This window comes from Chelonia mydas, chromosome 3 (genome assembly GCF_015237465.2).
Source record: "Chelonia mydas isolate rCheMyd1 chromosome 3, rCheMyd1.pri.v2, whole genome shotgun sequence".
In the NCBI taxonomy this organism is placed as follows: Eukaryota; Metazoa; Chordata; order Testudines; family Cheloniidae; genus Chelonia; species Chelonia mydas.
In genome coordinates this window covers 106818079-106841943 of record NC_057851.1, presented here as the reverse complement: position 1 = coordinate 106841943, position 23865 = coordinate 106818079, and the positions used below count along the sequence as shown (strand labels likewise).

The 23865-nt window shown below is 42.0% G+C and overlaps 1 protein-coding gene across 3 annotated transcripts in view; it reads left to right on the top strand.

Moving 5' to 3' along the window:
• Positions 1-23865, top strand: part of EPM2A (EPM2A glucan phosphatase, laforin) — a 95897-nt gene that overhangs the window by 52343 nt on the left and 19689 nt on the right. For all 3 annotated transcript variants that reach the window (XM_037894929.1, XM_037894927.2, XM_037894928.2), the window contains one exon: positions 10710-10884. In XM_037894929.1, the coding sequence (XP_037750857.1) occupies positions 10823-10884 (62 nt within the window). In that variant the 5' untranslated portion in view covers positions 10710-10822. The remainder of the gene's footprint in view (positions 1-10709; positions 10885-23865) is intronic.

Here is a 23865-nt window from a genome sequence, read left to right as displayed (position 1 = left end):
GAAGTGCAGTATGTGTGGGAAATGAATAATACTGTCATCATACTTAACCAGTGTGAAAAAGCTAGCTGCTGCTTCTGAACCTATTGGAAAGACGGTATAGAAACAGCAGGAAGGCCAGCATTAAAAAGCATAATAATTAAGTCTCTCTATTCAACTCAGGAATTAGAATCTCTGTATGAGATGTAGAAAGCAAGGGTTTTATCCTGGCAACATTCATCAGCTGTGTGAAATCAAAACCACATCTGAATTTTCATTGATTTAAATTTTCATATGTTAACATTAGAAAGACATGAGTCTGAAGTGACCCTAAGAATTCCTAGCAGGATCAACTGCCAAAATGTCTGACCCATCTAAATTCAGGTGGTGGAAGTTCAACCTTCCCATACCTCTATCTTGTAGAAATCAATAGCAACTCAGTCTTGGTTGTGTTGAGGCAGAGCTTATTCCAAGCCATCTAAGATTGAATTTCACTCAAACAATTAGCAGGGAGACTTTCATAACAGGCTCTGGTGTAAAGGATAAGTAAATTTTGAGAACTGTATGTGTATCAGTGGAAGTCCAATTGTAGTAACTGCTGATAGACACCATACGGTAGAACATACAGATAACCCAACGAATTAGGCCCAAAATAGAACTTTGAGGGTTTTCATCATTGTAATGCAGAGGTCTCCAACCTTTTTTGTAGAAGATCACTTTCTGAATTTAAGATCAACCCAGGATCTGCCCTGCCCCACTCACTCTGTTTCTCCCCCTTCCTCCGTTGCTCACTCTCCCCCACTCTCACTCACTTTCACCAGGCTGGGGCAGGGGGTTGGTGTGTGGGAGGGGGCTCTGGGCTGAGCCTGGGGCAGGGGCTTGGAGTACAGGAGGGCGTGAGGGCTCTGGGAGGGCATTTGGTGCAGGAGGGGGCTCTGGGCTGGTGCAGAGTGTTGGGGTGCAGAAGAGGGTGAGGGATATGGGCTCTGGGAGGGAGTTTGGGTGCAGGAGGGGGCTGGGGCAGGGGGTTGGGGTGCAGGGGGGAGTGACGGGTCTGGGAGAGAGTTTGGGTGCAAGAGGGGGCTCTGGGCTGGGGAAGAGTATTGGGGTTTGGGAATGGATGAGAGGTGCAAGCTCTGTCCGGGAAGCACTTAACGCAGGCGGCTCCTGGTCGGTAGCACAGTGGGGCTTAGGGAGGATGTATGTTAGTCAAACCTTTATCTGCTCATAAACTCATCCAGATTCTTTGTTCTTTAATTAGAAAGGCATATGTGACTGGTTAGAGAGGTCTGTAGATGGATTAAATACTAGAAGAGCATTTTACAGGCTGGGTTTTATTTCACAACTTTTTTTAAGTTTGCCTTCTTCTCAAAAATTAAACCAACATTTGTTCCCAGAGAAAAAAATCAATACAATCAAGATTAAAGAAAAAGATCCATTTATAAAGTGGTCTGAGCTTTTAAAAAATCTATCCTTTTAGTTGTGTGTGGCGTTTTTTCCACAGGGTATTTGTGTTTGTTTTACCCTAAGGATAGAAGGGTGAGTGTAAACTTTGATGTAATTTTTTTTAACACTGGTTGTAGAAGGGAAAAAGGGTGAAAAACAAGTGCTGGGGATTAAAACATGCAGGAACTTTAAATTGCATAATACTGACTTTGTGATTATTCATAGTTTCCAAGGCCAGAAGGGACCACTGTGATCATCTAGTCTGACTTCTTGTAAAACACAGGCCATAGAACCCCCGCAAAATAATATCTAGAGCAGATCTTTTAGAAAAAAATTAAATCTTGATTTAAAAAATTGCCAGTGATAGAGAATCCATCACAATCAGTGGTAAATTATTCCAGTAGTTAATTACCCTCTGTGACAAAGTTCCTCCTCTACCTTGGTGGGTCTTGCGCTTATTGGCGGATTTGCTCACCTTGGAGCTTCACGGCAGCCCTCAGCTTGGCCGTTCTTCTGAACCCACAGTCCAGGTCAACGACTCCTGTGTCTGACCTGGAGTTGGGAAGTTTGGGGGGAACCCGGGCCCGCCCTCTACTCCGGGTTCCAGCCGAGGGCCCTGTGGAATGCAGCTGTCTAGAGTGCCTCCTGGAATAGCTCTGCGACAGCTACAATTCCCTGGGCTACTTCCCCATGGCCTCCTCCCAACACCATCTTTATCTTCACCATAGGACCTTCCTCCTGGTGTCTGATAATGCTTGTACATCTCAGACCTCCAACAGTCCACATTCTCACTCTCAGCTCCTAGTGCCTCTTGCTCCCAACTCCTCACACGCACACCACAAACTGAAGTGAGCGCCTTTTTAAAACCCAGGTGCCCTGATTAGCCTGCTTTAATTGATTCTAACAGCTTCTTGATTGGCTGCAGGTGTTCTAATCAGCCTGTCTGTCTTAATTGTCTCCAGAAGGTTCCTGATTGTTCTGGAACCTGCCCTGTTACCTTACCCAGGGAAAAGGGACCTACTTAGCCTGGAGCTAATGTATCTGCCTTCTGTTACTCTCCTGTAGCCATCTGGCCCGACCCAGTCGCACCTCACAGTTAAAAACTTATGCCTTATTTCCAGTCTAAATTTGTCTAGCTACAACTTCCAGCTACTGGATTCTGTTATACCTTAGGTTTGCTAGATTGAAGAGCCCATTATTAAATATTTGTTCCCTGTGTAGGTACTTATAAACTGTGACTAAGTTACCTCTTACCCCGTCAGCAGCTCTCAGTCATGGCAGTAGTGGCTGCATTCCTTCTAAGATCAGGAGTGTAGGTTTATCCCTATCTAGATGACTGGCTTGTCAAAGGCTGGTCTAAATAGCAAGTGCATAGCATTACCCTGATCCAGTCAATTATCTGGGAAAGTTAATCAACACACAAAAATATCCCCTCTTCCCAGTCCAGAGGATAGAGTTTATAGGGGCTGCACTCGAATCATCTCAAGCCAGGGCCTTTCTTCCATGTTCCAGGCAATTCGATCAATTGTCATAGGTCTGCTGGTCACAACAGCACCAAACTGTTTGAGGCTTCTGGGTCACATGGCCTCTTGCACCTATGTGGTTCACTACATCAGACTGTGGCTCAGAACTCTGCCGGGCTGGCTGGCATCTGTTTACCCACCAAACTGCCATCAATTGGACTCTGTGGTAAGAATGCCCTCCCATGTTCTCAAATCCCTAGATAGGCATTCCATTTGTCCACCCACAACCAGCTTTCATGCTAGGGCCAGATGCTTCGGTCCTTGGATGGGGAGCCCATTTTAGTTCTTTGCTGGGTCTCTGGTCTTCAGAGAACTTAGCTTTATGCATCAGTGTCAGAGAACTGAAAGCTGTGCCAAGTATTTCTATTGCAGATCAGGGGAAGCAGGCTGTTAGTCTTCACAGACAACTTAACAGCAATGTTTTACCTCAACAAGCAGCGGGGAGCCCACTCTTCCCCACTCTGGCACGAAGAAGCCCAACTCAGGGAGCTCTGTATTGCCAGCTCAGTAGATCTAGAAGCATCTTGTGTGTGGGGTGTACAGAATGACTTAGTAGGCCGCCTGAGCAGATGGTTTGAATCACCACAAGTGGTTTCTTCACCTAGTTGTAGCCAGATACATCTTCTAGTTGTGGGTTTTTCACCAAGTAGAGCTATTTGTGACAAAGTCCAACAGAATGTGTCAGCAGTTCTGCTCCCTATGGGGCCACAGCTTTTTATTATTGAAATGGCTCTGGAGGATAAAAACTAAGAGACATGAATGCTAAATGCTATTAAAAGTAGTTTATGAATTATAAATTGCTATCTCACTTCTTTTCTTCAAAACTTGTTTATGTAGCTGTGTAGCAAGAACTTTTTCCTTGCATTGCAACTTTACAGTATCTAAATAATTTGAGGCAGCCCAATAATTTGTGAAAGTAAAGACGTCATATAAACTGATTCAGTATTTTTTTGTTTTATATATACCCCTTGACCTTGTATTCTGTACTTATCTTATGAAACAAGCATGTTTTAGGAGGCACTTCTGGGGGAGGTGGCATCTTTTGGATTAGACTTACAGGTGCAATCCTGATCACTCGCAATAATTAAGGTCTCATGGCAATTCTTATATGTAATTGTAATGACACTGAGGGATGTAAACCTCAGTGTCCTGGCTCAATATTGATTGGGTAACTTCATTCCACCTACCTACTTTCTTGGCTTTGGTTTCAGTTGGATATGGTAGTTTTCTTCCCTTCCTGTTTCAAATTGTTGTGTTGCTGTGCACTGTATGTTGTTGCTGTATTTCAGTGGGGGGTGGAATGACTGACGTGTGTATGGTGTGCATGAAAAATTGCTACTAAAATAATTGGTGTAATTTTGAATGAAATGCACTATAAGAATGGAAGGTGTTTGTTTAAAAAATAAAACCCAAATGAAAACATTCCTCTTTTTTATTTGATTGTTTACTCCTCCACCTCTTTCAATGATAAATAGTTATCAGAGAAAGGAAGCTACTTGGAAGTAACAGAAGAGAAGGACCAATGCCTAATGAAGACTATAAGCTGTAGCTCACGAAAGCTTATGCTCAAATAAATTTGTTAGTCTCTAAGGTGCCACAAGTACTCCTTTTCTTTTTATAAGTTGAAGGAGTGGCTACAGTTTTGTGTATGGTTGTAGATCCAGTGCCATGTGGGAAAGGAAGCCAATGATGGCAAAGTTGAAAGGATCATTAACTCGGCGGTTGAAGTCATCAAGAATTAAGATGGAGGATTGGGAAGAGAGGAAAAGGAGGACCAGGAATCCAAACTAAAGAGGAAGTAGGATGAGGAGACGGGGAAAGTTAGTCAGCAGATGGCATAAACCTCAAGGGGAAGGAGGGAAAAGAGTTAGAAATGGGAGAGCAGGAAGCCAGTGCTTCCGCTATTGAGAGCATGATGAATGGGAATATTGCTTCTGTTGCTGCCTTCTCCTTTGACGGGCTGCCATGTAGGGGGAAAGCCAGTAAGAAGAAAGATGGAGGAAGTGAGAGAGAGCAACATCACAGGTTGTGTCTGCTTGCTAAAGAATAAAGCAGGAGCCCCAAAGGGAACAGGAAAAAAAGGAACTTGAGCAACTCCAAACTGCACTAAAGAGAGACAGAGGGGTTACTCCTGGGGGAATTCTGTGTCTAAAAATTCTGTGCACAATATTTTAAAATTCTTCAAAATTCTGCATATTTTATTTGTCAAAATAACACACTATAATCATGCTAGTTTCAATTATTTTGATAATTTATTTCAAAATACCTGTCAGCAATATGTCTGTAATAATACAGACAACAAAAAAGATTCAAGTTGCAGCCCCGAGTCTGAAACTGTATGCAACCAGCAGAGCAGGGTGAGTGCAGGGCCTCCCACCCCAATCTCCATGGGAAGCAGGACCCACCCACCCAGGTGAATAAACTGAAATAACACAAAAATCAAAAATACCACAAAAAATATTTATCAAAAGAATTTCATGAGGATCTCCTCAAAATAATCAAATATAAAATGTAAAAATGATCTCAAGACTATTAAAGAAAATAAAAGGAAGTAAAATAATCTGTATTATCAGTGAAGCCTTATAGTGGAGGCCTTATAAGTAGATTTTCACTATGATCAGAGTATGATTCAGAAAATGTTGTTCAAATGGCCAAAGTTCATTGTCCATTATCTCTAAGTCACTTTGAGTAAATTAATGTTCAAAACTGGTGCACAAAGTTTACAATCCAAGAAAAAATTTCTTCTATGCCTGTTTCCCCCAGAAGATAAACTCTATGGAAGCCAATCTCAGTGCTTGGTAAAAGAAAAGCAAAGACTTCGATATAAGCAGTGAGGCAAATGCAGTCTTGTTAAATGAGCACCAAGCTAGGAACCAGGAACTCCAGGGTTCTCTCTGGGGACACTCACTTGCTGTGTGACCTTGGGCAGGAGGTCACTTAAGCTTTCTGTGTCCTTGTTTCCCAGTATTTAAAATGGACAATGATATTTCCGTACCTCTGCAGAATGCTGTGCGGTCTTTTAGGGGACAATGTTAAAGCCCATTGAGCATATTAACTTTTTTATAGTGCTAAGGATACTTAGCATGGTGAGTCCAGGAAATCGGACTTCCTTATACTCGTACCTTTAACTAATTAAGACTGTTTGTTTTTAATTGAGGGAATGGGACAAAAAGAGAGCATAAAGGGAATAGAAGACTGAGAGCAACATGTCCAAACCCAGGTGGCTACGTGTACTGATTCCAACCCGCTGTGTGTGATGGGGGTTGTGGGTGCCCAACACCTTGGAAAGCTGACATTGGACCACTTCCTAGTGCCCCTTAAGTCGCATTTTGAGGCAGGGGAGCGAGTTCTCAGCTTGAAGGGCTCCCTGGCCGTTAGCCCACGCGAAGGTGGAAGCAGACAGTGGCCAAGCTGTTCCACAGCCCCTCAGAGACCCACACTGTCCCTGGGGAAGAAGGGATCATACACCCAGCTGCCTGGTGCCCTCAGGAAAGCGGCCTGAGGAGCACAGCTTGCGCCCAATCACCGTGTTGGATGTGCCCTGGTGCCCATTTCCTCTGCCTGACAGTGTCCCCCTGAGGAGCGGGGAGCCAAGCCGCAGGGCACAGCTCCTCTCCCCTGCCAGCCAGATTCCCCTCCTCACCGGATGTCTTTTGTGCCCATGGGAGCCTCCAGCACAGCTGGGATGAGCCTGAGCAACAGCAGCCACAGCTGCCGCCTCCAGGCTCTTGGGTGCCCACCACCTCCATGTCTCGTGCCTGGCACTGGCAATGCTGTCCCACACCTGCATCCTCTTCCTCACTCCTCAGCAGTGCCAACTCCCATCCTTCTATGGGGGGCGGGGAGAGCAGTAGCAAATTCTGCATGAAAAAATAAAAATACAAAAATAAAATTCTGTGGGGAACATTAACTCTGTGCAAATTCTGCATTGTGTAGTGGCGCAGAATTCCAATGGAGAAAGGGGGAGGAATAAGAGCAAGAGGGAGAAAGGAGGAAAGTGAAAAGGCCAGTGTAGAGTTGGAGCAGATATTGCCAGAGGTGAGGGAAAAGAGCGCAAGAGGAAGAGCTGGAATGTGGTGTTAGACTTGGGGAGGGAAGGCATGACTCAGTTAATATGAAAGAAGAGTAAAGGTTGTAGAGTAAACTGGAGCAAGAGAGGGGTGGGGGGGAAATGATATAGTGATATGGAGAGTTAGGATGAATCGGTGAAGAAGAGTGATAAGATGAGAAAAGTAAGCATTGAGAAGGACGGCCGAAGCTGTTGGCAATCAATGTGGCTATTTAGTGGACAGTAGTTAGTAATCATTTATTTATTTTAATGAATGTAACATTATATGCTTTATATGTATAAATTCTTCAGAATGTCAAAGGAATGTTTTGGAATTTCTAAAGAAAAATGTTTTATTTAGGGTTGTTCACATTGTAAAAATGGACTTCAGAAAGTTATCCTGAGTAGGTTTGATGCAAGTTTCAGGCTAAGTTCTGTTACCTTTATTGGATCACTAGTAATCGTTATACAGGAAAGTTGTTCCAAGTTTGCAGGACTGGGGCCATTAACCTTCCAGTTTAAATAAGTTTTGTAAATAAACTTAAAAAAAAAAAAAAAAAAAAAAAGGAAGCTGTTGCTTACCAATGATAGTCCTAACCATCATGTATTCAGCTGGTTTATTTGTGTGTGTTCATAAATGTCATTGTTTTTCTACTTTGATGGTACTTTTGATGTCCTCTGCTGTCTTGAAATATTATTTAAAAGCACAAACACAATGAAAGATATGAAATAAAAATATGCATAAGGACAAGAGTCATAATGTTTAAAGCTATAAGCTGGTCTCAATGACCATATTTTAATGGAAATTGCATTGTGTTGTTGCATATGGAATATAATATTTAAGCAACATGGGAGGGAGAAGTGTTTTTCTCTCTTGTGCTTTTACATTCCTTATTTTATATTAAAATAATAACCCATAATTAGGGGAAAAAGTTCTGCATGCAATGTAGAAAATAAAGAACTATTCAATGTTAATCCTAATCATTTGCATTAGTATTTCTCTTGAGCTCTCTTCACAGTAGATTTCCTATAACATTTATTTGTCTCACATATGTGTTCACTCCCCATGATTAAGACACCATCACTCAGTAAGCACTAGTACATTGAAAGTAGTGTACATCTGCTTAATTATCTAGCTACACAAGCAACCGTTCTGTTACCTCTTAGGACAAGCAACCGTTCTGTTCCCTCTTACCTCTTAGTTATTCAGTCTCATTTTTTACAGCTGCAGGGAGTCTACTGAAATATTTTCCTTTTTTTGCCCCTATAAATTATACTTTTTAAAAAACACAATTTCACTGAACTGAGATATTCTCTGTTTGTTATTAGACCTTATTAGACCCTAGCCGATTGTGCAATATCATCAAATAAGCGTCAAGATAGAAACCCTAATTATATTTATAACTTTCTTATGCTCCATACTAATTCTTTAATAGAAAAAACAGTGTTTTCATCTTTCTTTAACTGTAGATTTGATCTGTAGTTCTGAGAATTGATCTTTGTATCAGAAGGATAGTGACAGATCGGTCATTATACCAGTCCAATAACAGAGAAAGTAAATGGATATCAGTATGTGATTTTATACTTTAAGGATGATTACTTGAATGTTGTTGCATTTGTGAGAGAGAATTAGCTATTGCTTTTTATTATTGATTGAGCCACATATTGTATGTCTAACATAAAGCGTTTTTTTAAAACAACAATTTGAGATTCCCACCTCATGGTCATAACAGGAGCTTAATTATGCCTCTTGTGAGGCTGAGGCAAGATGCACTCCCAGCAGCAGCCGTTGGAGACACAGTACCTTTTAAAGTTGTGATGCTTCTTGGGTGGTGTGGGGAGCATCCTGTGTTACACCCCTGTAACAGACATAGCCACTGCTTTCCCTTGAACTGCCATACTGCTTTCTTGTGTCTCACCCAATTTCTGGGACCACTTACACTGCTGGCAGAACTAGCTAGTACACCTCCGTATGCTTTCCAGTGTTGGAATTTGGATTGTGTTGAACCCTGATTTAAGTCCTTTTAGCCATCTCCCCTTTCTAGCATCCCCCTGCAGGAAGAGGCAAAATTTAGCCTTCTGACGCTAACCTTTAAAAATGACAAGTGAAAGCATTATAACAATGAACTGGAAAGGCTCTTTATCTGTCAAGACTTGAGTTTTCTGTTTGCCTTGCAACAGTTGACAACACCACAAATGTGTAAATGTAGAAAGAAAGTTGTGTTTTTGTTGTGGCTCTGTACTGCAGTAGTGGAAGTGCAAGTGTGGACAGGGCTCCCAGCATTTAAGCACCCTGCTGAGAGCAGGCCTACACAACATGGTACTTAAAACCTGGTGCGTTGTCTAGTCTAGATTTCTTTACCATGTGGGGAGCTGAACTGACGATAGCAACAGTGGAAAATTTTAGGAAAAATCTCTTATTGTAGATGAGGCCTTCTTTTAGGTACTAGCAATGTCCTCAAAAGTTGCAGGGGAAATGCAGAGCATTGAACTCGGGTATTAGTAGAGAAGAGACATACATTTGAAAAACAAACGGTTTCATCTATCTATTTTGCAACCTTTAAGTGCTTGGAAGTATCCTGGTGATGATTTGGGATCCTCTACAGCGCTTATTATTTCTTCTGTAAACAGGTTTCAGTGATGGTGGTTGCTAAGCTTTTATTTTGTGGTTGTGCCTAAGGCCAGTCAGATTGGGTGGTACGAATTGTATTATGCTGGGTGTTCTGCAAACATATAGTAAATGGGAGCAACCCCACCTGGACTGTCCCCTTTCTTCAGGCTGAGGCACAGCAAGCAAACCTGCCCCAATTTTGCCTTTCAGTATTCCCAGTAAATCCAATGTAGGCTCTCTTGATTAAATAATACCCCCCCTCCTGCTTGGGGCTGGTTTATTACCAAAACACAGTTCATTGAATCCCCAGCAAAATCTCAGAGGTATTCCATGTCCCACACACAGTCCAAGCAGTCATTGCAATTCAAGACATCTTGTCCCTGGATGCCCCACATGCCATGCACCGGCACCTTCGGCCATGCCCAGACTCTGTCAATCCTCTCCTGTTCTTGTACCAGGACAGCGACCACAAGTGCAACCTTGCTCTTCCAGGAGGAACCCCACAGCTGCTCTGCTGGGAGAGCATCTTTACCAGGGGAGCATCCGTCACTCCCCATGGGCTTCTCATGATTTCTCTGGGTCCAGGGCTCCAGCCCTGGAGATGTCAGTGAGTAAGCCCCTCCAATGGTTCCCCTACCTTCAGCTCTCTCTGGCCCTTGGCTCCAGCTCTCTGGCTTAAAGCTAGCAGGCAACTCCCTCTGCTGCTCCTCCCATCTTCAGCCTCCTCCCCTCTTTGGTTTGGGATGTCAGTGTGAAAGCCCCTCTTGCTGCTCTCCTTGCTTTCAGCCTTTCTCCAGGAAACACCTTCTGGCTCTGGCAGTTCTCATCTGCCCTTCCTGACTCTCACTCAGGCAGCTCTGATTCACTGTCTCTGATTCTCCCTTTTTTTTTATAGCATCAGGTGCTTCCCAACCCTCTTACTTGGGCAAGTGGAAGCACCTGTTCTGGCAGAGGAGAGCTAGATCTACTTCATTTATGAGGCCAGCAACCCTGCAACACAGTCCCTGTTCCAAAGACCTTAAATTCATATTTAAATTCACATCTACTTTGATTCCATGTAAACAGTGTTGATTCACAAGCTGTTATGTTGCTGCTTCTGTTTCAGGTAATGGGCCCCATCATGACCGCTGCTGTGTCTACAATGAAAGCAACTTGGTAGATGGAGTTTATTGCCTGCCAATAGGACACTGGATCGAAGTCTCTGGACACACTGATGAGATGAAACACACAACTGACTTCTATTTTAATATTGCTGGCCATCAAGCCATTCACTATTCCAGGTAAAAAACAAACAATGAGAATTCTCAAGGGCTCGTTCAATCCAGGCAGCTAAAGAGGAAATCTGTACTGAAAGGATGGATAGAGACTTAGACCATATGGTGGCAAATGGGAATTTGTGTGGAACAGAAAGTAACGACCCATTCACATACACAGAGAAGCAACTCAGAAGGCTAAATTTACAGTCCCTCAGTAAAGCTTAATGCAAATTAACTGCCCCATAGCAGGTAAAAATCAGATATGTCTGCATAGTGGAGAGATTTTGAGTTCAAGCCTACTTTCATTGAAGTCAGTGGCAAACTCCCACAGAGTGAGAGTACTGATCAGTAATTTAAGGTTAAAAACTTTACAGAGCTGTCCAAAACCAAGCATAACAAATCCAGAAAACTCACAGTTAAGGTTATACTTAAAAGAAACCCAAATATGTTAAGTATGAGAATGCACAATTAAGGCACCCAAACAACCTTAACGTTGCAATGTAGTGATGCCGAGCAAATGAAAGGAGAAGCAATTTCATTGCAAAGACTGTGTGTGCATTTCAGGTGGCATCCTGTTAGCTACGACAAATGGTCACCCCTCCCCCACAAAGTGTGAGGGTCCACTGTGCCAGAGCACAAGCTACCTTTGTGGATTTGCCGCAAGGAATTCCTCTCTTAGAGATCTGCAGGTGGCCACATGGGGCTCTGTAGGTATTTTTACTAAGCATTACCCCCTTATGCAAGCTTCAGCCAGAGGTTTCCTTTGGAGCAGCGGGTCTGTGATCTGTGGTGCAGCATAGTTCTTCACACCTTCCTCCTCGATGTGATACTGTTTGTGAGTCACACACAGTGAATACTCATAGGGACCTGCACTTGAAGAAGAAAGAAAGGTTTCTTACTTTATAGGATCTGGAGTTCTTCAAGATGTGTGGTCCCTATATTCATTCCATGACTCGCCCTCCTTCCTCTCTGCTTTGGAACCTTACTATAATCCACAATACAGTAAGAACCGGAGAGGCAGGCAGCCAGTCCGTGCCACCTCTTTTGTCCCTAGTTTGGAGCATGAGCAGGCACAGGGCACAGGCACAGACCAGCGGACACTGCTAGTGAAAAATCTTTCAGTCTCAGGCACATGGAGCAGACCCATAGTGAGTGCTGAGAGGGACCACACATCTCAAAGAACTCCAGTTACTTGAGGTGAGTAACCTTTCTTCATGAAAAAATGTTCTTATTCAGAATATCTGCTCCTTGTTTATCTTTCATGTCTGTTGGTTTAATCTGATGGGGAAAAATATTTTTACCACTCTGTGCATTACAGAGCTAATAAAGCTATGGAAGAGCGAACATGGTTCTGTAAAGCCTCAGACAACATCCAGAAATTTTCAGCTGAGCTGTGATTGCAATATTTTTACTAATGGTGATAACTGGAGAGGCAGAAAAAACATAACCTGATTTTTAGTGTCAGGTTGAATTTGGGAAAAAAGTGAATGTTTGATTTTTAAATGAGCAGATGAGATAGGGAAGTCACTGAGCAAGACTAGTCATGGAACCCCACCATTATTTGGCAGGGGCAGGCAGGGTTTTATAGGCATTATATGTACTTTAAATACCATGGAGTTATTTCAGTCAGTGTAGAATATAAGTGAAGGTTCTGTCCAGTTAAAATATTAAACAAGTAACAACATAGTTGTGGTTATTTGGAAGTGTCATGCAAATAAAATCTTTTCAATTTAAAGAATAATATGTACTACTACCAATACCACTGAAGTTACCTGTTGTAAATATCAATGAACTTTTTTTATTTCAAAATGTTCTTGAAAGGGAATTGTTCAATACTTCTCTCTTTCAGGGCTGGTTCCCTCCCACAGCCAAAGGCAGCAGCCCTACTACACTATAATGAAACATCACCAAGCCCACCATGGACTTGGGCTGCTGCTGGAGGGAGCCGAGCCAGTGACATGGCAGAGAGCGTAGGGAAGGGGCTCTGGGACCCCAAAAGTTATGGTGGCCGCACATGTGGCCGCGTTGTGGTGCCCATCTGCGGCTACCGTGGCCACACTTGAGAATCACTGCTGTAGAGCAACAGCATCAGTAACAGGACTAAGAAATAATGAGCTACAGAGCAAAAGAGTCACCCCTTCCACTGCAAGTAAAAAAAAAACCATAAAAATCCAAGACCCAGGTTCTCATTAAAAATAAGGAACAAGATTGGGGTAGTTGTAAAAGGTCACTAAGGACCTGCTCCTTCCCTATTTAAGTTAATAGGTGCTTTGCTAGTGATTTTAAGGGAGCAAGAATGGGATGTGAATGATACAAAACAAGCCAATAATTTTAGCGAATCATTTATAAATTAAATTCAAAAAAGTAATTTAAACCATATTTGTGATACAAAAATCATCCAGAGCCAGGACATTTGAAGTGAAGGCTTGATGAAATTTGAGCTTTATCTAATTATTGTGAGCCACAATCTTAAACTTGTTTACATCTGTTCTCTTGTTTACTTAACAATAGAAATAACCTTTTATAGAATAGTTTAAAAAGTCACTTTATTTATGTGTGCCATGTATATCTGCATTTGGTGTCATATCAATTTGTCTCCCTCATCTGGAGATGTATGATGACATTACTGATATCTGCTGTCAGGGAGAGAGATTAAATGCAGGAGATAGTTTTTAAACAATTTATAACGTAGTTATTTTAAAAAATAAGTGTGTGTGTGCATGGGAGGAATGAGAAAGATGACCACATTATGGGAACAGAACCTTATCTGTATATGCTGGGCTCATTTATTTAGATGTCTTTAAAATTGTGCCTATCCCCAGCTATGGTGCATGAACAAAATTTTGTTCCAAACACATACAAATCAAAATTGGATTCTCACCAATGAAAGACCTTCCCTAACCTACCCAAATTGAAACTCTCCTTTCTCATTAACTTCCCACTGTCAGCCTTTTCCCACAGAGCCTAGGGGCTTGTCTTCACAAACAGTTAGTTCACAGCAAGCTGGGGTGTGAATCTGCCCCCAACTAGCCTGCCACAGTCTAACCATTCATGTGGCCCCTGCTGACATGCATTAATAATCTGCTAATGTGCTTTGATCTAGACCTGAGTGGAAGAGGACTAGATCAAAGTGCTCTAAATCTCCCTCCTCATTAACTTCCCGCAGCCCCCCCCCCCCGCCCCACAAAGCCTAGCTAAATAGATAGGCATTGCATTGTGGCTTGAAGGTAAGCAAATTCAGACTGGGGGAGAGAGAAAACAAGTTTCAGAGACAAGGGATCCCCTCTCTGAGAACACCTTGTCCTCAACTTCCTCAGGTGTAAACCTGAGGACTGCTAGCTCAGATAACTCAGCTGATTTCAACTTCTGTGGTATTGCACAAGCAGTCTAACAGTTTCTAAGATAAGCAAGGCCCCACCTTTTTATAGATTCAAACCAGCCCCTTGAATTGCAACCAGAAATGTATGGGAAGCCAGTGCAGGTCAAGGGGCATAGGTGTAATATGCTGCCTGAGGGAAGTACTGTTGAAGAAGCAGGGAGCTGTATTCTGTACTTTCTGACATTTCTGACTGGTCTTCAAGTGTTGTTCCATGGAGAACACATTGCAATAAGCCTCGGAATTGGCAAAAGATATAGGGTAAGCGGGGTGTGGAGGTGGGTGGGGAGTCTCCATCTAGAAAAACAAGTCATAAATGGAAAAGGGCACTGTTGGCTACTGCCCCTTCCCACCAGCCCCTGATATTGGTTAGACATTGGGACAACCAGTCAACGTCAACATCTGGATCTGATTAACTAGAAAGGTCAGTCAGAGGAGGTTGCTCAAGAGCAATGGAGGAAACTCTTTTGGCGTTTAGGACCTAAATTTGCACCTTCTGCGTGGCAGTGCATTGCCTTGCCACTGAACTACTGGCTAGTTTCATTATGAAGCCTGTTCTAACCATCCTTTAACTTTAGTATACTATATGTGTACACGATATGTATGGATGCATAAACGTACAGTTATTGTTGGCATGGACGGATTACATTTTTATTGGTAAATGTCAATTTCACCATATGCACACAAACGAAAAAATATTTCCATTTAGTCTCAACTTACAGATAAGCAAAATAAGAAACATGCTACTTAAGAACTTATTAGAGTTTGATTTAAGGATATTTACTTTGTGTATCTTGACATGACGTTGACAGTTTGTGTTTTAATTATTATAAAGCTTTAACTTTGCGTCTACTGTCATTAAATAATTGTCTGACACCCCCCCTCCCCAATTTCCCACAACTGTGAAAATATAAATAGATAAAAAATTGAAAAAAAAAATACATAAATCCCATACTTTTGTGCTACTGTGAACATTTAAAAATGCTTAAAAAGAAATATTGATATTATCATTTAATTCTGCCAAGCCTAGTTATAGTTGTTAAATAACATTCACAGGCTACTGAAAATTTAAGAATAAGACCAATTTTAATTCTAATACTGCATAACAAAAATATATAAATAACAAAATACAATTAAAAATAATTTCAGAGAAACTATTTAAGGATAGTAGTTTCTATTTTGATACCACCTTATACCTGACTGATGTTGAAACAATTCTAAACATTATTTAAGCCTTACAACATTCCTGTGAAGCAGCTTGTTTGACAGATGAACGGAAGTGGGCAAGCCACTTATTTCGTTTTCTGAATGCAAACAAGAAGTGCTTATCCACATAGCCCTAGACTTGTCCACTGTCACATAGCAAGTCAGTGTCAGAGTGGGGAAGGAAGTTGGGATTCCTGGCTCTCAGTCCTGTACTCTAGACACACTTCTGGTGAATACCACAATTATAAGCAGTCTGGTATTACAGAGCAGATATTATAATTTTGATTGACTAGAAGATCATAGGGCAATTTGGTTTAGGATTGTCCAGTGGTGGAGTAATTTCAGAGTAGGATTTTTGCTTGACTCTCATCAGTTGTTAAACTACCATTATTATCATTATCTGCATTATGTCTTCTATTAAACCTGAAGAATGGCCACTCTCTAGTACTCTGTCAGATTTATTGTGTACTGTGGTATCAGTGGGACAGAAAATATTTTCTAGACATTGGCGTGACACGGTGGAATTAACTACCAAAGAATGATAGATTGTCTGTATAAACATGATGAAATGGGAGAAAAATGGTTGTGACAGCAAATGGGTCTGTTTAAAAACCTTGCCAACTTTGGCAGCCATTAATTATTTTTTTATGTCAAGGTATTTATTAAGTGATAGCCATCAGTATGATTAATGTTCACCTGTTTGGGGGTATTTTGTTTTCCTTTCTCCTCTTCCAGGAAAGTACCATGTATGTTGCTTGCATTATTCATATATTCGTAGTCCAGTAAACCTGAGATTTTATATTGGGATTTTGCCTACCTTTGGACATGGAGCAGTTGGAATTATTCTTGATGTACAACAGGAATTTTTTCCAATGACATTTCATGATTTATTTTGTGTAATTGCCCTGGTACGTGAGGTAGTATCATTTATTGGACCAGCTTCTGTTGGTGAGCAAGACAAGTCGTCGAGATACATTGAAAATAGCTGATAGTCAGCTCAGCTGAACTAGAAGTGGTGGTATTGGGGGAAGGAAAAGATGCATAGGATTGTATTAAAAATAATGCTTCTATTTCACAGAAGCAGCTGGCTATTTGTACAGCACCAACAGTATGCTGGGTGCTTGACAGACAGATACGAAGGCAAGGCCTTTGCTAAAAAGAGCTTACAATCTAACCACGCAATCTACAACCTCACGAGTAGGGATTGGGCAGTAACAATGTAAAATGTAAAATGAGTGAGCGATGAAGTTTAGCACCCCTCCTCGTAGTTTCCTGTTTTGTTTTGTTTTTTGTTTGGATTTTGTTCTGCTGTATGTGTGTGTGAAAGGGAACTGGCTATCTGATTGAGTAGATTAACTAGGCTATGTCTACACTGCAGAGTTTTGTTCCCAAAAGTTATGCCACTTTAGTTAAAGCGTTTTAATTAAACTGCTGTTGCATGTCCATGCTATGCTCCTTGTGTCAACAGAGTGCATCCACACTAGCAGCTCTTGCATCGACACAGAGAGCAGTGCACTGTGGGTAGCTATCCCACTTTGCAACTGGCTGCAGGGTGCTTTGGGAAGGGTTTGCAGTGCTTCATGGGGCAGGTACTGTGTCACATGATGCAGGTTTCTCAATTCCATGGTTCCATGGACATCCTACTAGATCTTTACTTGCCAAAGGCAGCTCCCAGCAAAGCGTATATTGGCAGGCCAGTCCTTGCCTACAGACAGCCCCCCAACCTGAAGCAAATACTCACCAGCAACCACATACCACACAACAGAACCACTAGCCCAGGAACCTATCCTTGCAACAAAGCTCGTTGCCAACTGTGCCCACATATCTATTCAAGGGACACCATCACAGGGCCTAATAACATCAGCCACACTATCAGAGGCTCGTTCACCTGCACATCCACCAATGTGATATATGCCATCATATGCCAGCAATGCCCCTCTGCCATGTACTTTGGTCAAACTGGACAGTCTCTACGTAAAAGAATAAATGGACACAAATCAGATGTCAAGAATTATAACATTCATAAACCAGTCGGAGAACACTTCAGTCTCTCTGGTCACGCGATTACAGACATGAAAGTTGCAATTCTTCAACAAAAAAACTTCAAATCTAGACTCCAGCGAGAAACTGTTGAATTGGAATTCATTTGCAAATTGGATACAATTAACTTAGGCTTGAATAGAGACTGGGAGTGGCTAAGTCATTATGCAAGGTAACCTATTTCCCCTTAAAAAGAAAAGGAGTACTTGTGGCACCTTAGAGACTAACCAGTTTATTTGAGCATGAGCTTTCGTGAGCTACAGCTCACTTCATCGGATGCATAGCATATCGTGGAAACTGCAGAAGACATTATATACACACAGAGACCATGAAACAAAACTTCCTCCCACCCCACTCTCCTGCTGGTAACAGCTTATCTAAAGTGATATTTCCCCTTATATATATATATATAAATATTATCTATTTCCCCTTGTTTTTTCCTAACCCCTCCTCCCCCCCCCCCGCCCCAGACGTTCTTGTTAAACCCTGGATTTGTGCTGGAAATGGCCCACCTTGTTTATCATACACATTGTAAGGAGAGTGGTCACTTTAGATAAGCTATTACCAGCAGGAGAGTGGGTTTGTGTGTGGGGGGGTGAGAAAACCTGGATTTGTGCTGGAAATGGCCCAACTTGATTATCGTACACATTGTAAGGAGAGTGATCACTTTAGATAAGCTATTGCCAGCAGGAGAGTGGGGTGGGGGGAGGTATTTTTTCATGCTTTGTATGTATAAAAGATCTTCTACACTTTCCACAGTATGCATCCGATGAAGTGAGCTGTAGCTCACGAAAGCTTATGCTCAAATAAATTGGTTAGTCTCTAAGGTGCCACAAGTACTCCTTTTCTATTGGCTTCTTTGTTACTTTAATTGCCTATTCATTTCTTTAAGTAGCCTGTTGCTTGTTTGGGGGCTTTCTGGCGGGGAGGGGGAATTTCTGCTTTAACAAGCTTGTATTGGCTTTTTTGTGTATGTAATTGCCCATTCATTTAAATTAAGTAGCCTGTTGCTTTTCTTTAAGTAGCTTTGTCATTGAAGTGTGTGGCTTGTTTTTGGCTTGGTGAGTGGCAGAAGGTGGTACCTCCGAAATGGGATTGGCTTGGTTTGGGCTTGCTCTGAAAAGGCAGTGTAGCTTTTATTATCTTGTAGATCTGGGAGCAAAAGGAGAAAGACAGAGGCCTTGTCTACACTGCCACTTTACAGCGCTGCAACTTTCTCGCTCAGGGGGTGTGAAAAAAACACCCCCCTGAGTGCTGCAAGTTTCTGCGCTGTAAAGTAGCAGTGTAGACAGTGCACCAGCGCTGGGACCCGCACTCCTAGAGCTGGTAGCTATTCCCCCCATGGGGGTGGGTTTTTTACAGCGCTGGGAGAGCTCTCTCCCAATGCTGGTGCCACGACTCCATAGCAACTACACTACACTACACAGCCACGTTAAAGCGCTGTGAGAGTGAAGAGTTTTGTTGCCAAAAGTGACATTGCAGTGTGTACACCTCCACTCTTTTGTCGCCAAAAGCTGCCTTTTGCTGACAAAACTCTGCAGTGTAGACAAGGCCTTAGAGAGATGGTTGTGAGTGAGTCAGGGTAGAATGGTCTCCCCTCCGAAAAACCACAGTGAGCTGAGATTGGCTGGTGATGTCAAAATGGATATTTTCCTAAATTAGCTGCCAATGTGTAACAGTTGCTTAAAAACATTGCTGCTCTTTGAAATGGAAATTCACATAGCTGTGTTGCTGCATAAGATCTCCTTATTTCTTAAGGAAAATAGACACTGATACCATTTCTTCAGGGAAAAAAGCAGAGGCAAGAACAGGAACCCTCTTGGCAAGGAAACTGCAGGTGTAAACAAACTGATTTGCACTGTTTTCACCCTGTGGGCTGCCAAAAGGCAACTCTTGGTGGTCCAATGAATCAAATATTGGATGAGATACCACAGTTAGAGGGAAAAATGGGTTTGGTCATTACTCTTGTAGTTTCTACTTTCCTCTTTCTTTGTTAGTTGTCTCTCTGTTCCTCACTCTATTTTTCTTCTGATTGTTTGTTTTTTCCCTTTTTACTGCCATTTTTATTCTTTAAGGTCCAAGCTGTCAGAGACAGAGTAGCCTTGTGCTGCTATACAGAAGCAGTTTGCCTACATTGCCAGCTGTGAATGAAATTGATTACGATTCCAAAATCGGAGTCATTTTCACTCACAGCCAGCACTGTGGGGAAAGTGCTTCAAGGCTAGAATGCAGGACTATTCTTTCTTGGAAACTGATCGACCGCAATCAACAAGCTGATATGATTACAAACTGACTTAGTTTTTTTGCTATGATGTTTTTGTTAGGTGCACTGTATTTCTGAAACAGGTATCTTCTAAATCACAGAAGCCCAGATTCATAAAGGGAAATAGGTGTTGCAACACTCAGCGTTGCAATGCTTAACTTTTAAGTGCCTAGAAAATGACTCAAACAAAAAATGGGATCTGCAAAGCCTGAATTAGGTGCCCAGACTTCCTGTAAAAAGAATGGGAAGAGATAGGCATCTAAGAATCATCCAAAAAAGCCAGCATGCTAGATGGGGAGCCACCTAACAAGCTGATGAGAGGGGTGAATCCTAAACCCTGCCCCTCTCTGCTTCCATCACAGCCAGGAGCCGATCTCCTGGAGTCAGCTGTGTAGGCACCTAAGCCATTTCTTGTGCACACGCCCAACTCTATCCAAAAGAGCCCAGCGGGAGAGGAGGAGGGACACCGCTGTTATTCCCTGATTTGTAGACTATGCTGAGGCTTAGGCAGGCGATAGGTGTCTGGATGTCTTGGGGGAGGAAGCAGTGCTTATGCTCAGAGGTAGAAACTTAGGCCCCTACAGAATTTTTACAGCAAAAATTTAGGTGCCAAGATAAGTTTAGGCATCTACAGCATTGGGCAGCAACTGAATGGGGGGGGTGGGGTTTGTGGATCTCAATAGTACCTTCAACTGGGCTTTAGGCACTTCAGTTCCTTTGTGGTTCTGACCCAAAATGCCCTACATAAAATAAGCAAACATTGCTTAGCTATTGTAACTATAGAACTAGAGTAGAGAATATCTCTAAAAACTGGTGAACTACAGCTAACCTGCAAAATTTCCCTCATGCCTTATTTCAGAGTAACAGCCGTGTTAGTCTGTATTCGCAAAAAGAAAAGGAGTACTTGTGGCACCTTAGAGACTAACCAGTTTATTTGAGCATAAGCTTTCATGAGCTACAGCTCACTTCATCGGATGCATCCGATGCATCACGAAAGCTTATGCTCAAATAAATTGGTTAGTCTCTAAGGTGCCACAAGTACTCCTTTTCTTTTTCCTCATGCCTTAGGAATTTATAAAACAGACAACAAATATAGATTCAGGTTTGCAGCTTAAAAACCCTTGATGTTTGAAAGATGAATTCAACAAGGTTCCTCTGTGTAAAAAAGTATGAAGGATCATATTTTAACTGTAAACAAAAAAGCTATTAGATATGAAACCTGAATATCTCCTTTAGTTTCCCTGAAGTTTAGTTTCAGAAACATTACTGTTTTATTTCCTGAGAATAAATAAATATTACAGCGTTGCTGCTATATTTGCTAGAGTTTTGTTTTATTTCTGCAGAAGAAAACAAAACAAAACAGATGAACTGCTGCTGTCTTCCTAGAGAACATGGAAAAGGGCTCTAACTGAAAATCTTTCATTTTTTGCTTTAATGCTGTGCAGTGGAAAATTTCATTTCAGATTCAAGGAGTTAGGTGCATAACTCTTATTATTGTGAAAGTCCTCAGTGAACCATGACAAAAATTGAGCAGACTGTCATGCAGGTTGCCAATCTATGTGAAATATGGATTTCAAATCCTTTTTATTAGTGGGTGGAAAAACCCAGACCAAAAAGAGTTGCAAATTAGAATGAAATGTCTTAGGGTACTTTTTTTATTTTTATTTTTTTTCCTGTGGTAAGGCTGCATAATTTGAAAATGATTATAAACATCCAGGGAGAAAAAACGGAGAAGAGGGAGGAAATGCAATGAAAGCATGAATTTAATTTTTAATGTGGTGAAAAGTGAAATGCAAATAAGATTGTGAAAGTGATAAATGTTAGTAGTTGTAGTTCTTTTTAAGTGTGCTCTTTAAGGGTGAAATTTACCCCTTCAAACACACAGCCCAAGTATTTGGACTTTGAACAGGTGTTGAGTGAGGAAGGAAGGAGGAGCAGTGAGATAGCTACATTCACCCATAGAGTCTGTTGGTGGGTGTGGCCATGAACTGACTCTCTGCCCTGCAGTTTTGGGCCACTGGATATGTGTATCTCTAGCCAACCCCAAAACTGGCATATTCAGAGCCTTTGTGGGAAAATACCTCGCTCTCCACCAGGTAGGGTGTGCAGAGTTTCCCAGTGTGCTGCTCCTTTAGTGCCCCCTCCCTCTGTAACAGTCTTCAGAGATGTGGAAAGTCTTATGTGGACCCTTCACATTTGTATGAATTTCACCATGAGCACAACATAGCACTAAAGAAGGCTAGATCCTTTATTGCTGAACTTACCGTAACGCTGAGGTGCTTCTGTGATGTCCACTTTCCTGGTCTACACATGGGGGATTGAACCAGGGATCTCTAGAGCTGAAAGCCTCAGTTGCCACAGTTTGAGCTATGGATCCAAGGCACTGTAGTTGTGGGCTGTAACAGCTCATATCCTTTATGGTTAGCCCAGAGAGGCATTTTCACCACTCTCCAGTGGGTAACATTTCCACCACAGGAGATAGAGAAAATAACAAACAAACCCAGTTTCCCTGCTACACTTGTTGTGTAGGAAGTAAGGCTATCTGTTATCCAGGGCTGAGTAACACTTTACAGAGTTACGATAATAATGTTTGGCAGGGGATCTAGAGGTACTTACATAAACTACAGTCGGTCACTTTTAATACCTTTATCAAAGTGCCCACAGTTTCTATTTCAGAGCAGATGAAATCATAATCCTAGGCAACAAAGTAAATCTAAGTAAAAAGTAGTTTTAAAAAAACCAGACAACCATTCCTCCCTTCCCAGTGCTTGTTAACTTTATGCTCCCATAGAAACAAACTGCTGTAGGCCAGCTTCCTAAAAGTTCTAGTCAAACTAATTATTTTCCCTCCTTGACTTCCAAAGCTTTCTCAGGACTCCATAGTATGATTGTCAGTCCTGGCTGAAAAAGACTAGACACATCTCCTCTTGAGGTCTCTCTGCCACTGGAAAAAGCTCTACTCGTTACTGCACTTAGCCCTCTTTGAAGCTAGGACTGAGCCTCCTGCTACTGCTGGGGAAAATTCCCTTCCCATACCACCTCTCAGAGTACATCTCACATTATCTCCCTTCCTACTGCTCCAGTGCCAGAAGAGAGTCATAGATTCCAAGGCCAGAAGAGGCCATTGTGATCATCTAGTCCAGTGGCTCTCAACCTTTCCAGACTACTGCACCCCTTTCAGGAGTCTGATTTGTCTTGTGTACTCCCAAGTTTCACCTTACTTAACTATTTGCTTACAAAATCAGACATAAAAATACAAGTGTCACAGGACACTATTACTGAAACATTGCTTACGTTCTCATTTTTACCATATAATGATAGAATAAATCAATTGGAATATAAATATTGTACTTACACGTCAGTATATAGTATATAGAGCAATATAAACAAATAATTGTCTATGAAATTTCAGTTTGTACTGACTTGGCTAGTGCATTTTATGTATAGCCTGTTGTAAAACTAGGTAGATATCTAGATGAGTTGATGTACCCCTGGAAGACCTCTGCGTATCCCTAAGGATTCATGTACCTCTGGTTGAGTACCACTGATCTAGTATGACCTCCTGTATAACACAGACCATAGAACTTCCCCAAAATAATTCTTAGAAGTTCTGTGGTCTGTGTTATATAGGAGCTCAGGCTAGATCAGAGAATACAACATGATCCTTCATAAATTGTTCCAAAAGTTAATCACACACTCTGTTAAGAATTTACACCTTACTTCCAGTCTGAATTTGTCTAGCTTCAACTTTCAGCCATTGGATCATGTTATAGCTTTCTCTGCTAGACTGAAGAGTCCATTATTAAATACTTGTTCCTCACGTAGGTACTTACAGACAGTAATCAAGTCACTCCTTAACCTTCTCTTCATTAAGCTAAATAGACTAAGCTCTTTAAGGGAAGAGACAGGGCTCTTCTGCTGTTGCATTGAGCGTGAGTCCTGCAGCCCACCTTTCTCCTCACTGCTGTCTGTCTAGCCCAGAGTTTCAAGACCTGGTAGTGGGAGGGAGCCTGGTGCCTTATTCTCAAACCAGTCCTCACAGCTGCAAAAGTACTCATCTTCTCCCGGCAACACACACCACCTGAGGGCCTCCTCTAAGAGTCAGGAGAAAACCACTCAA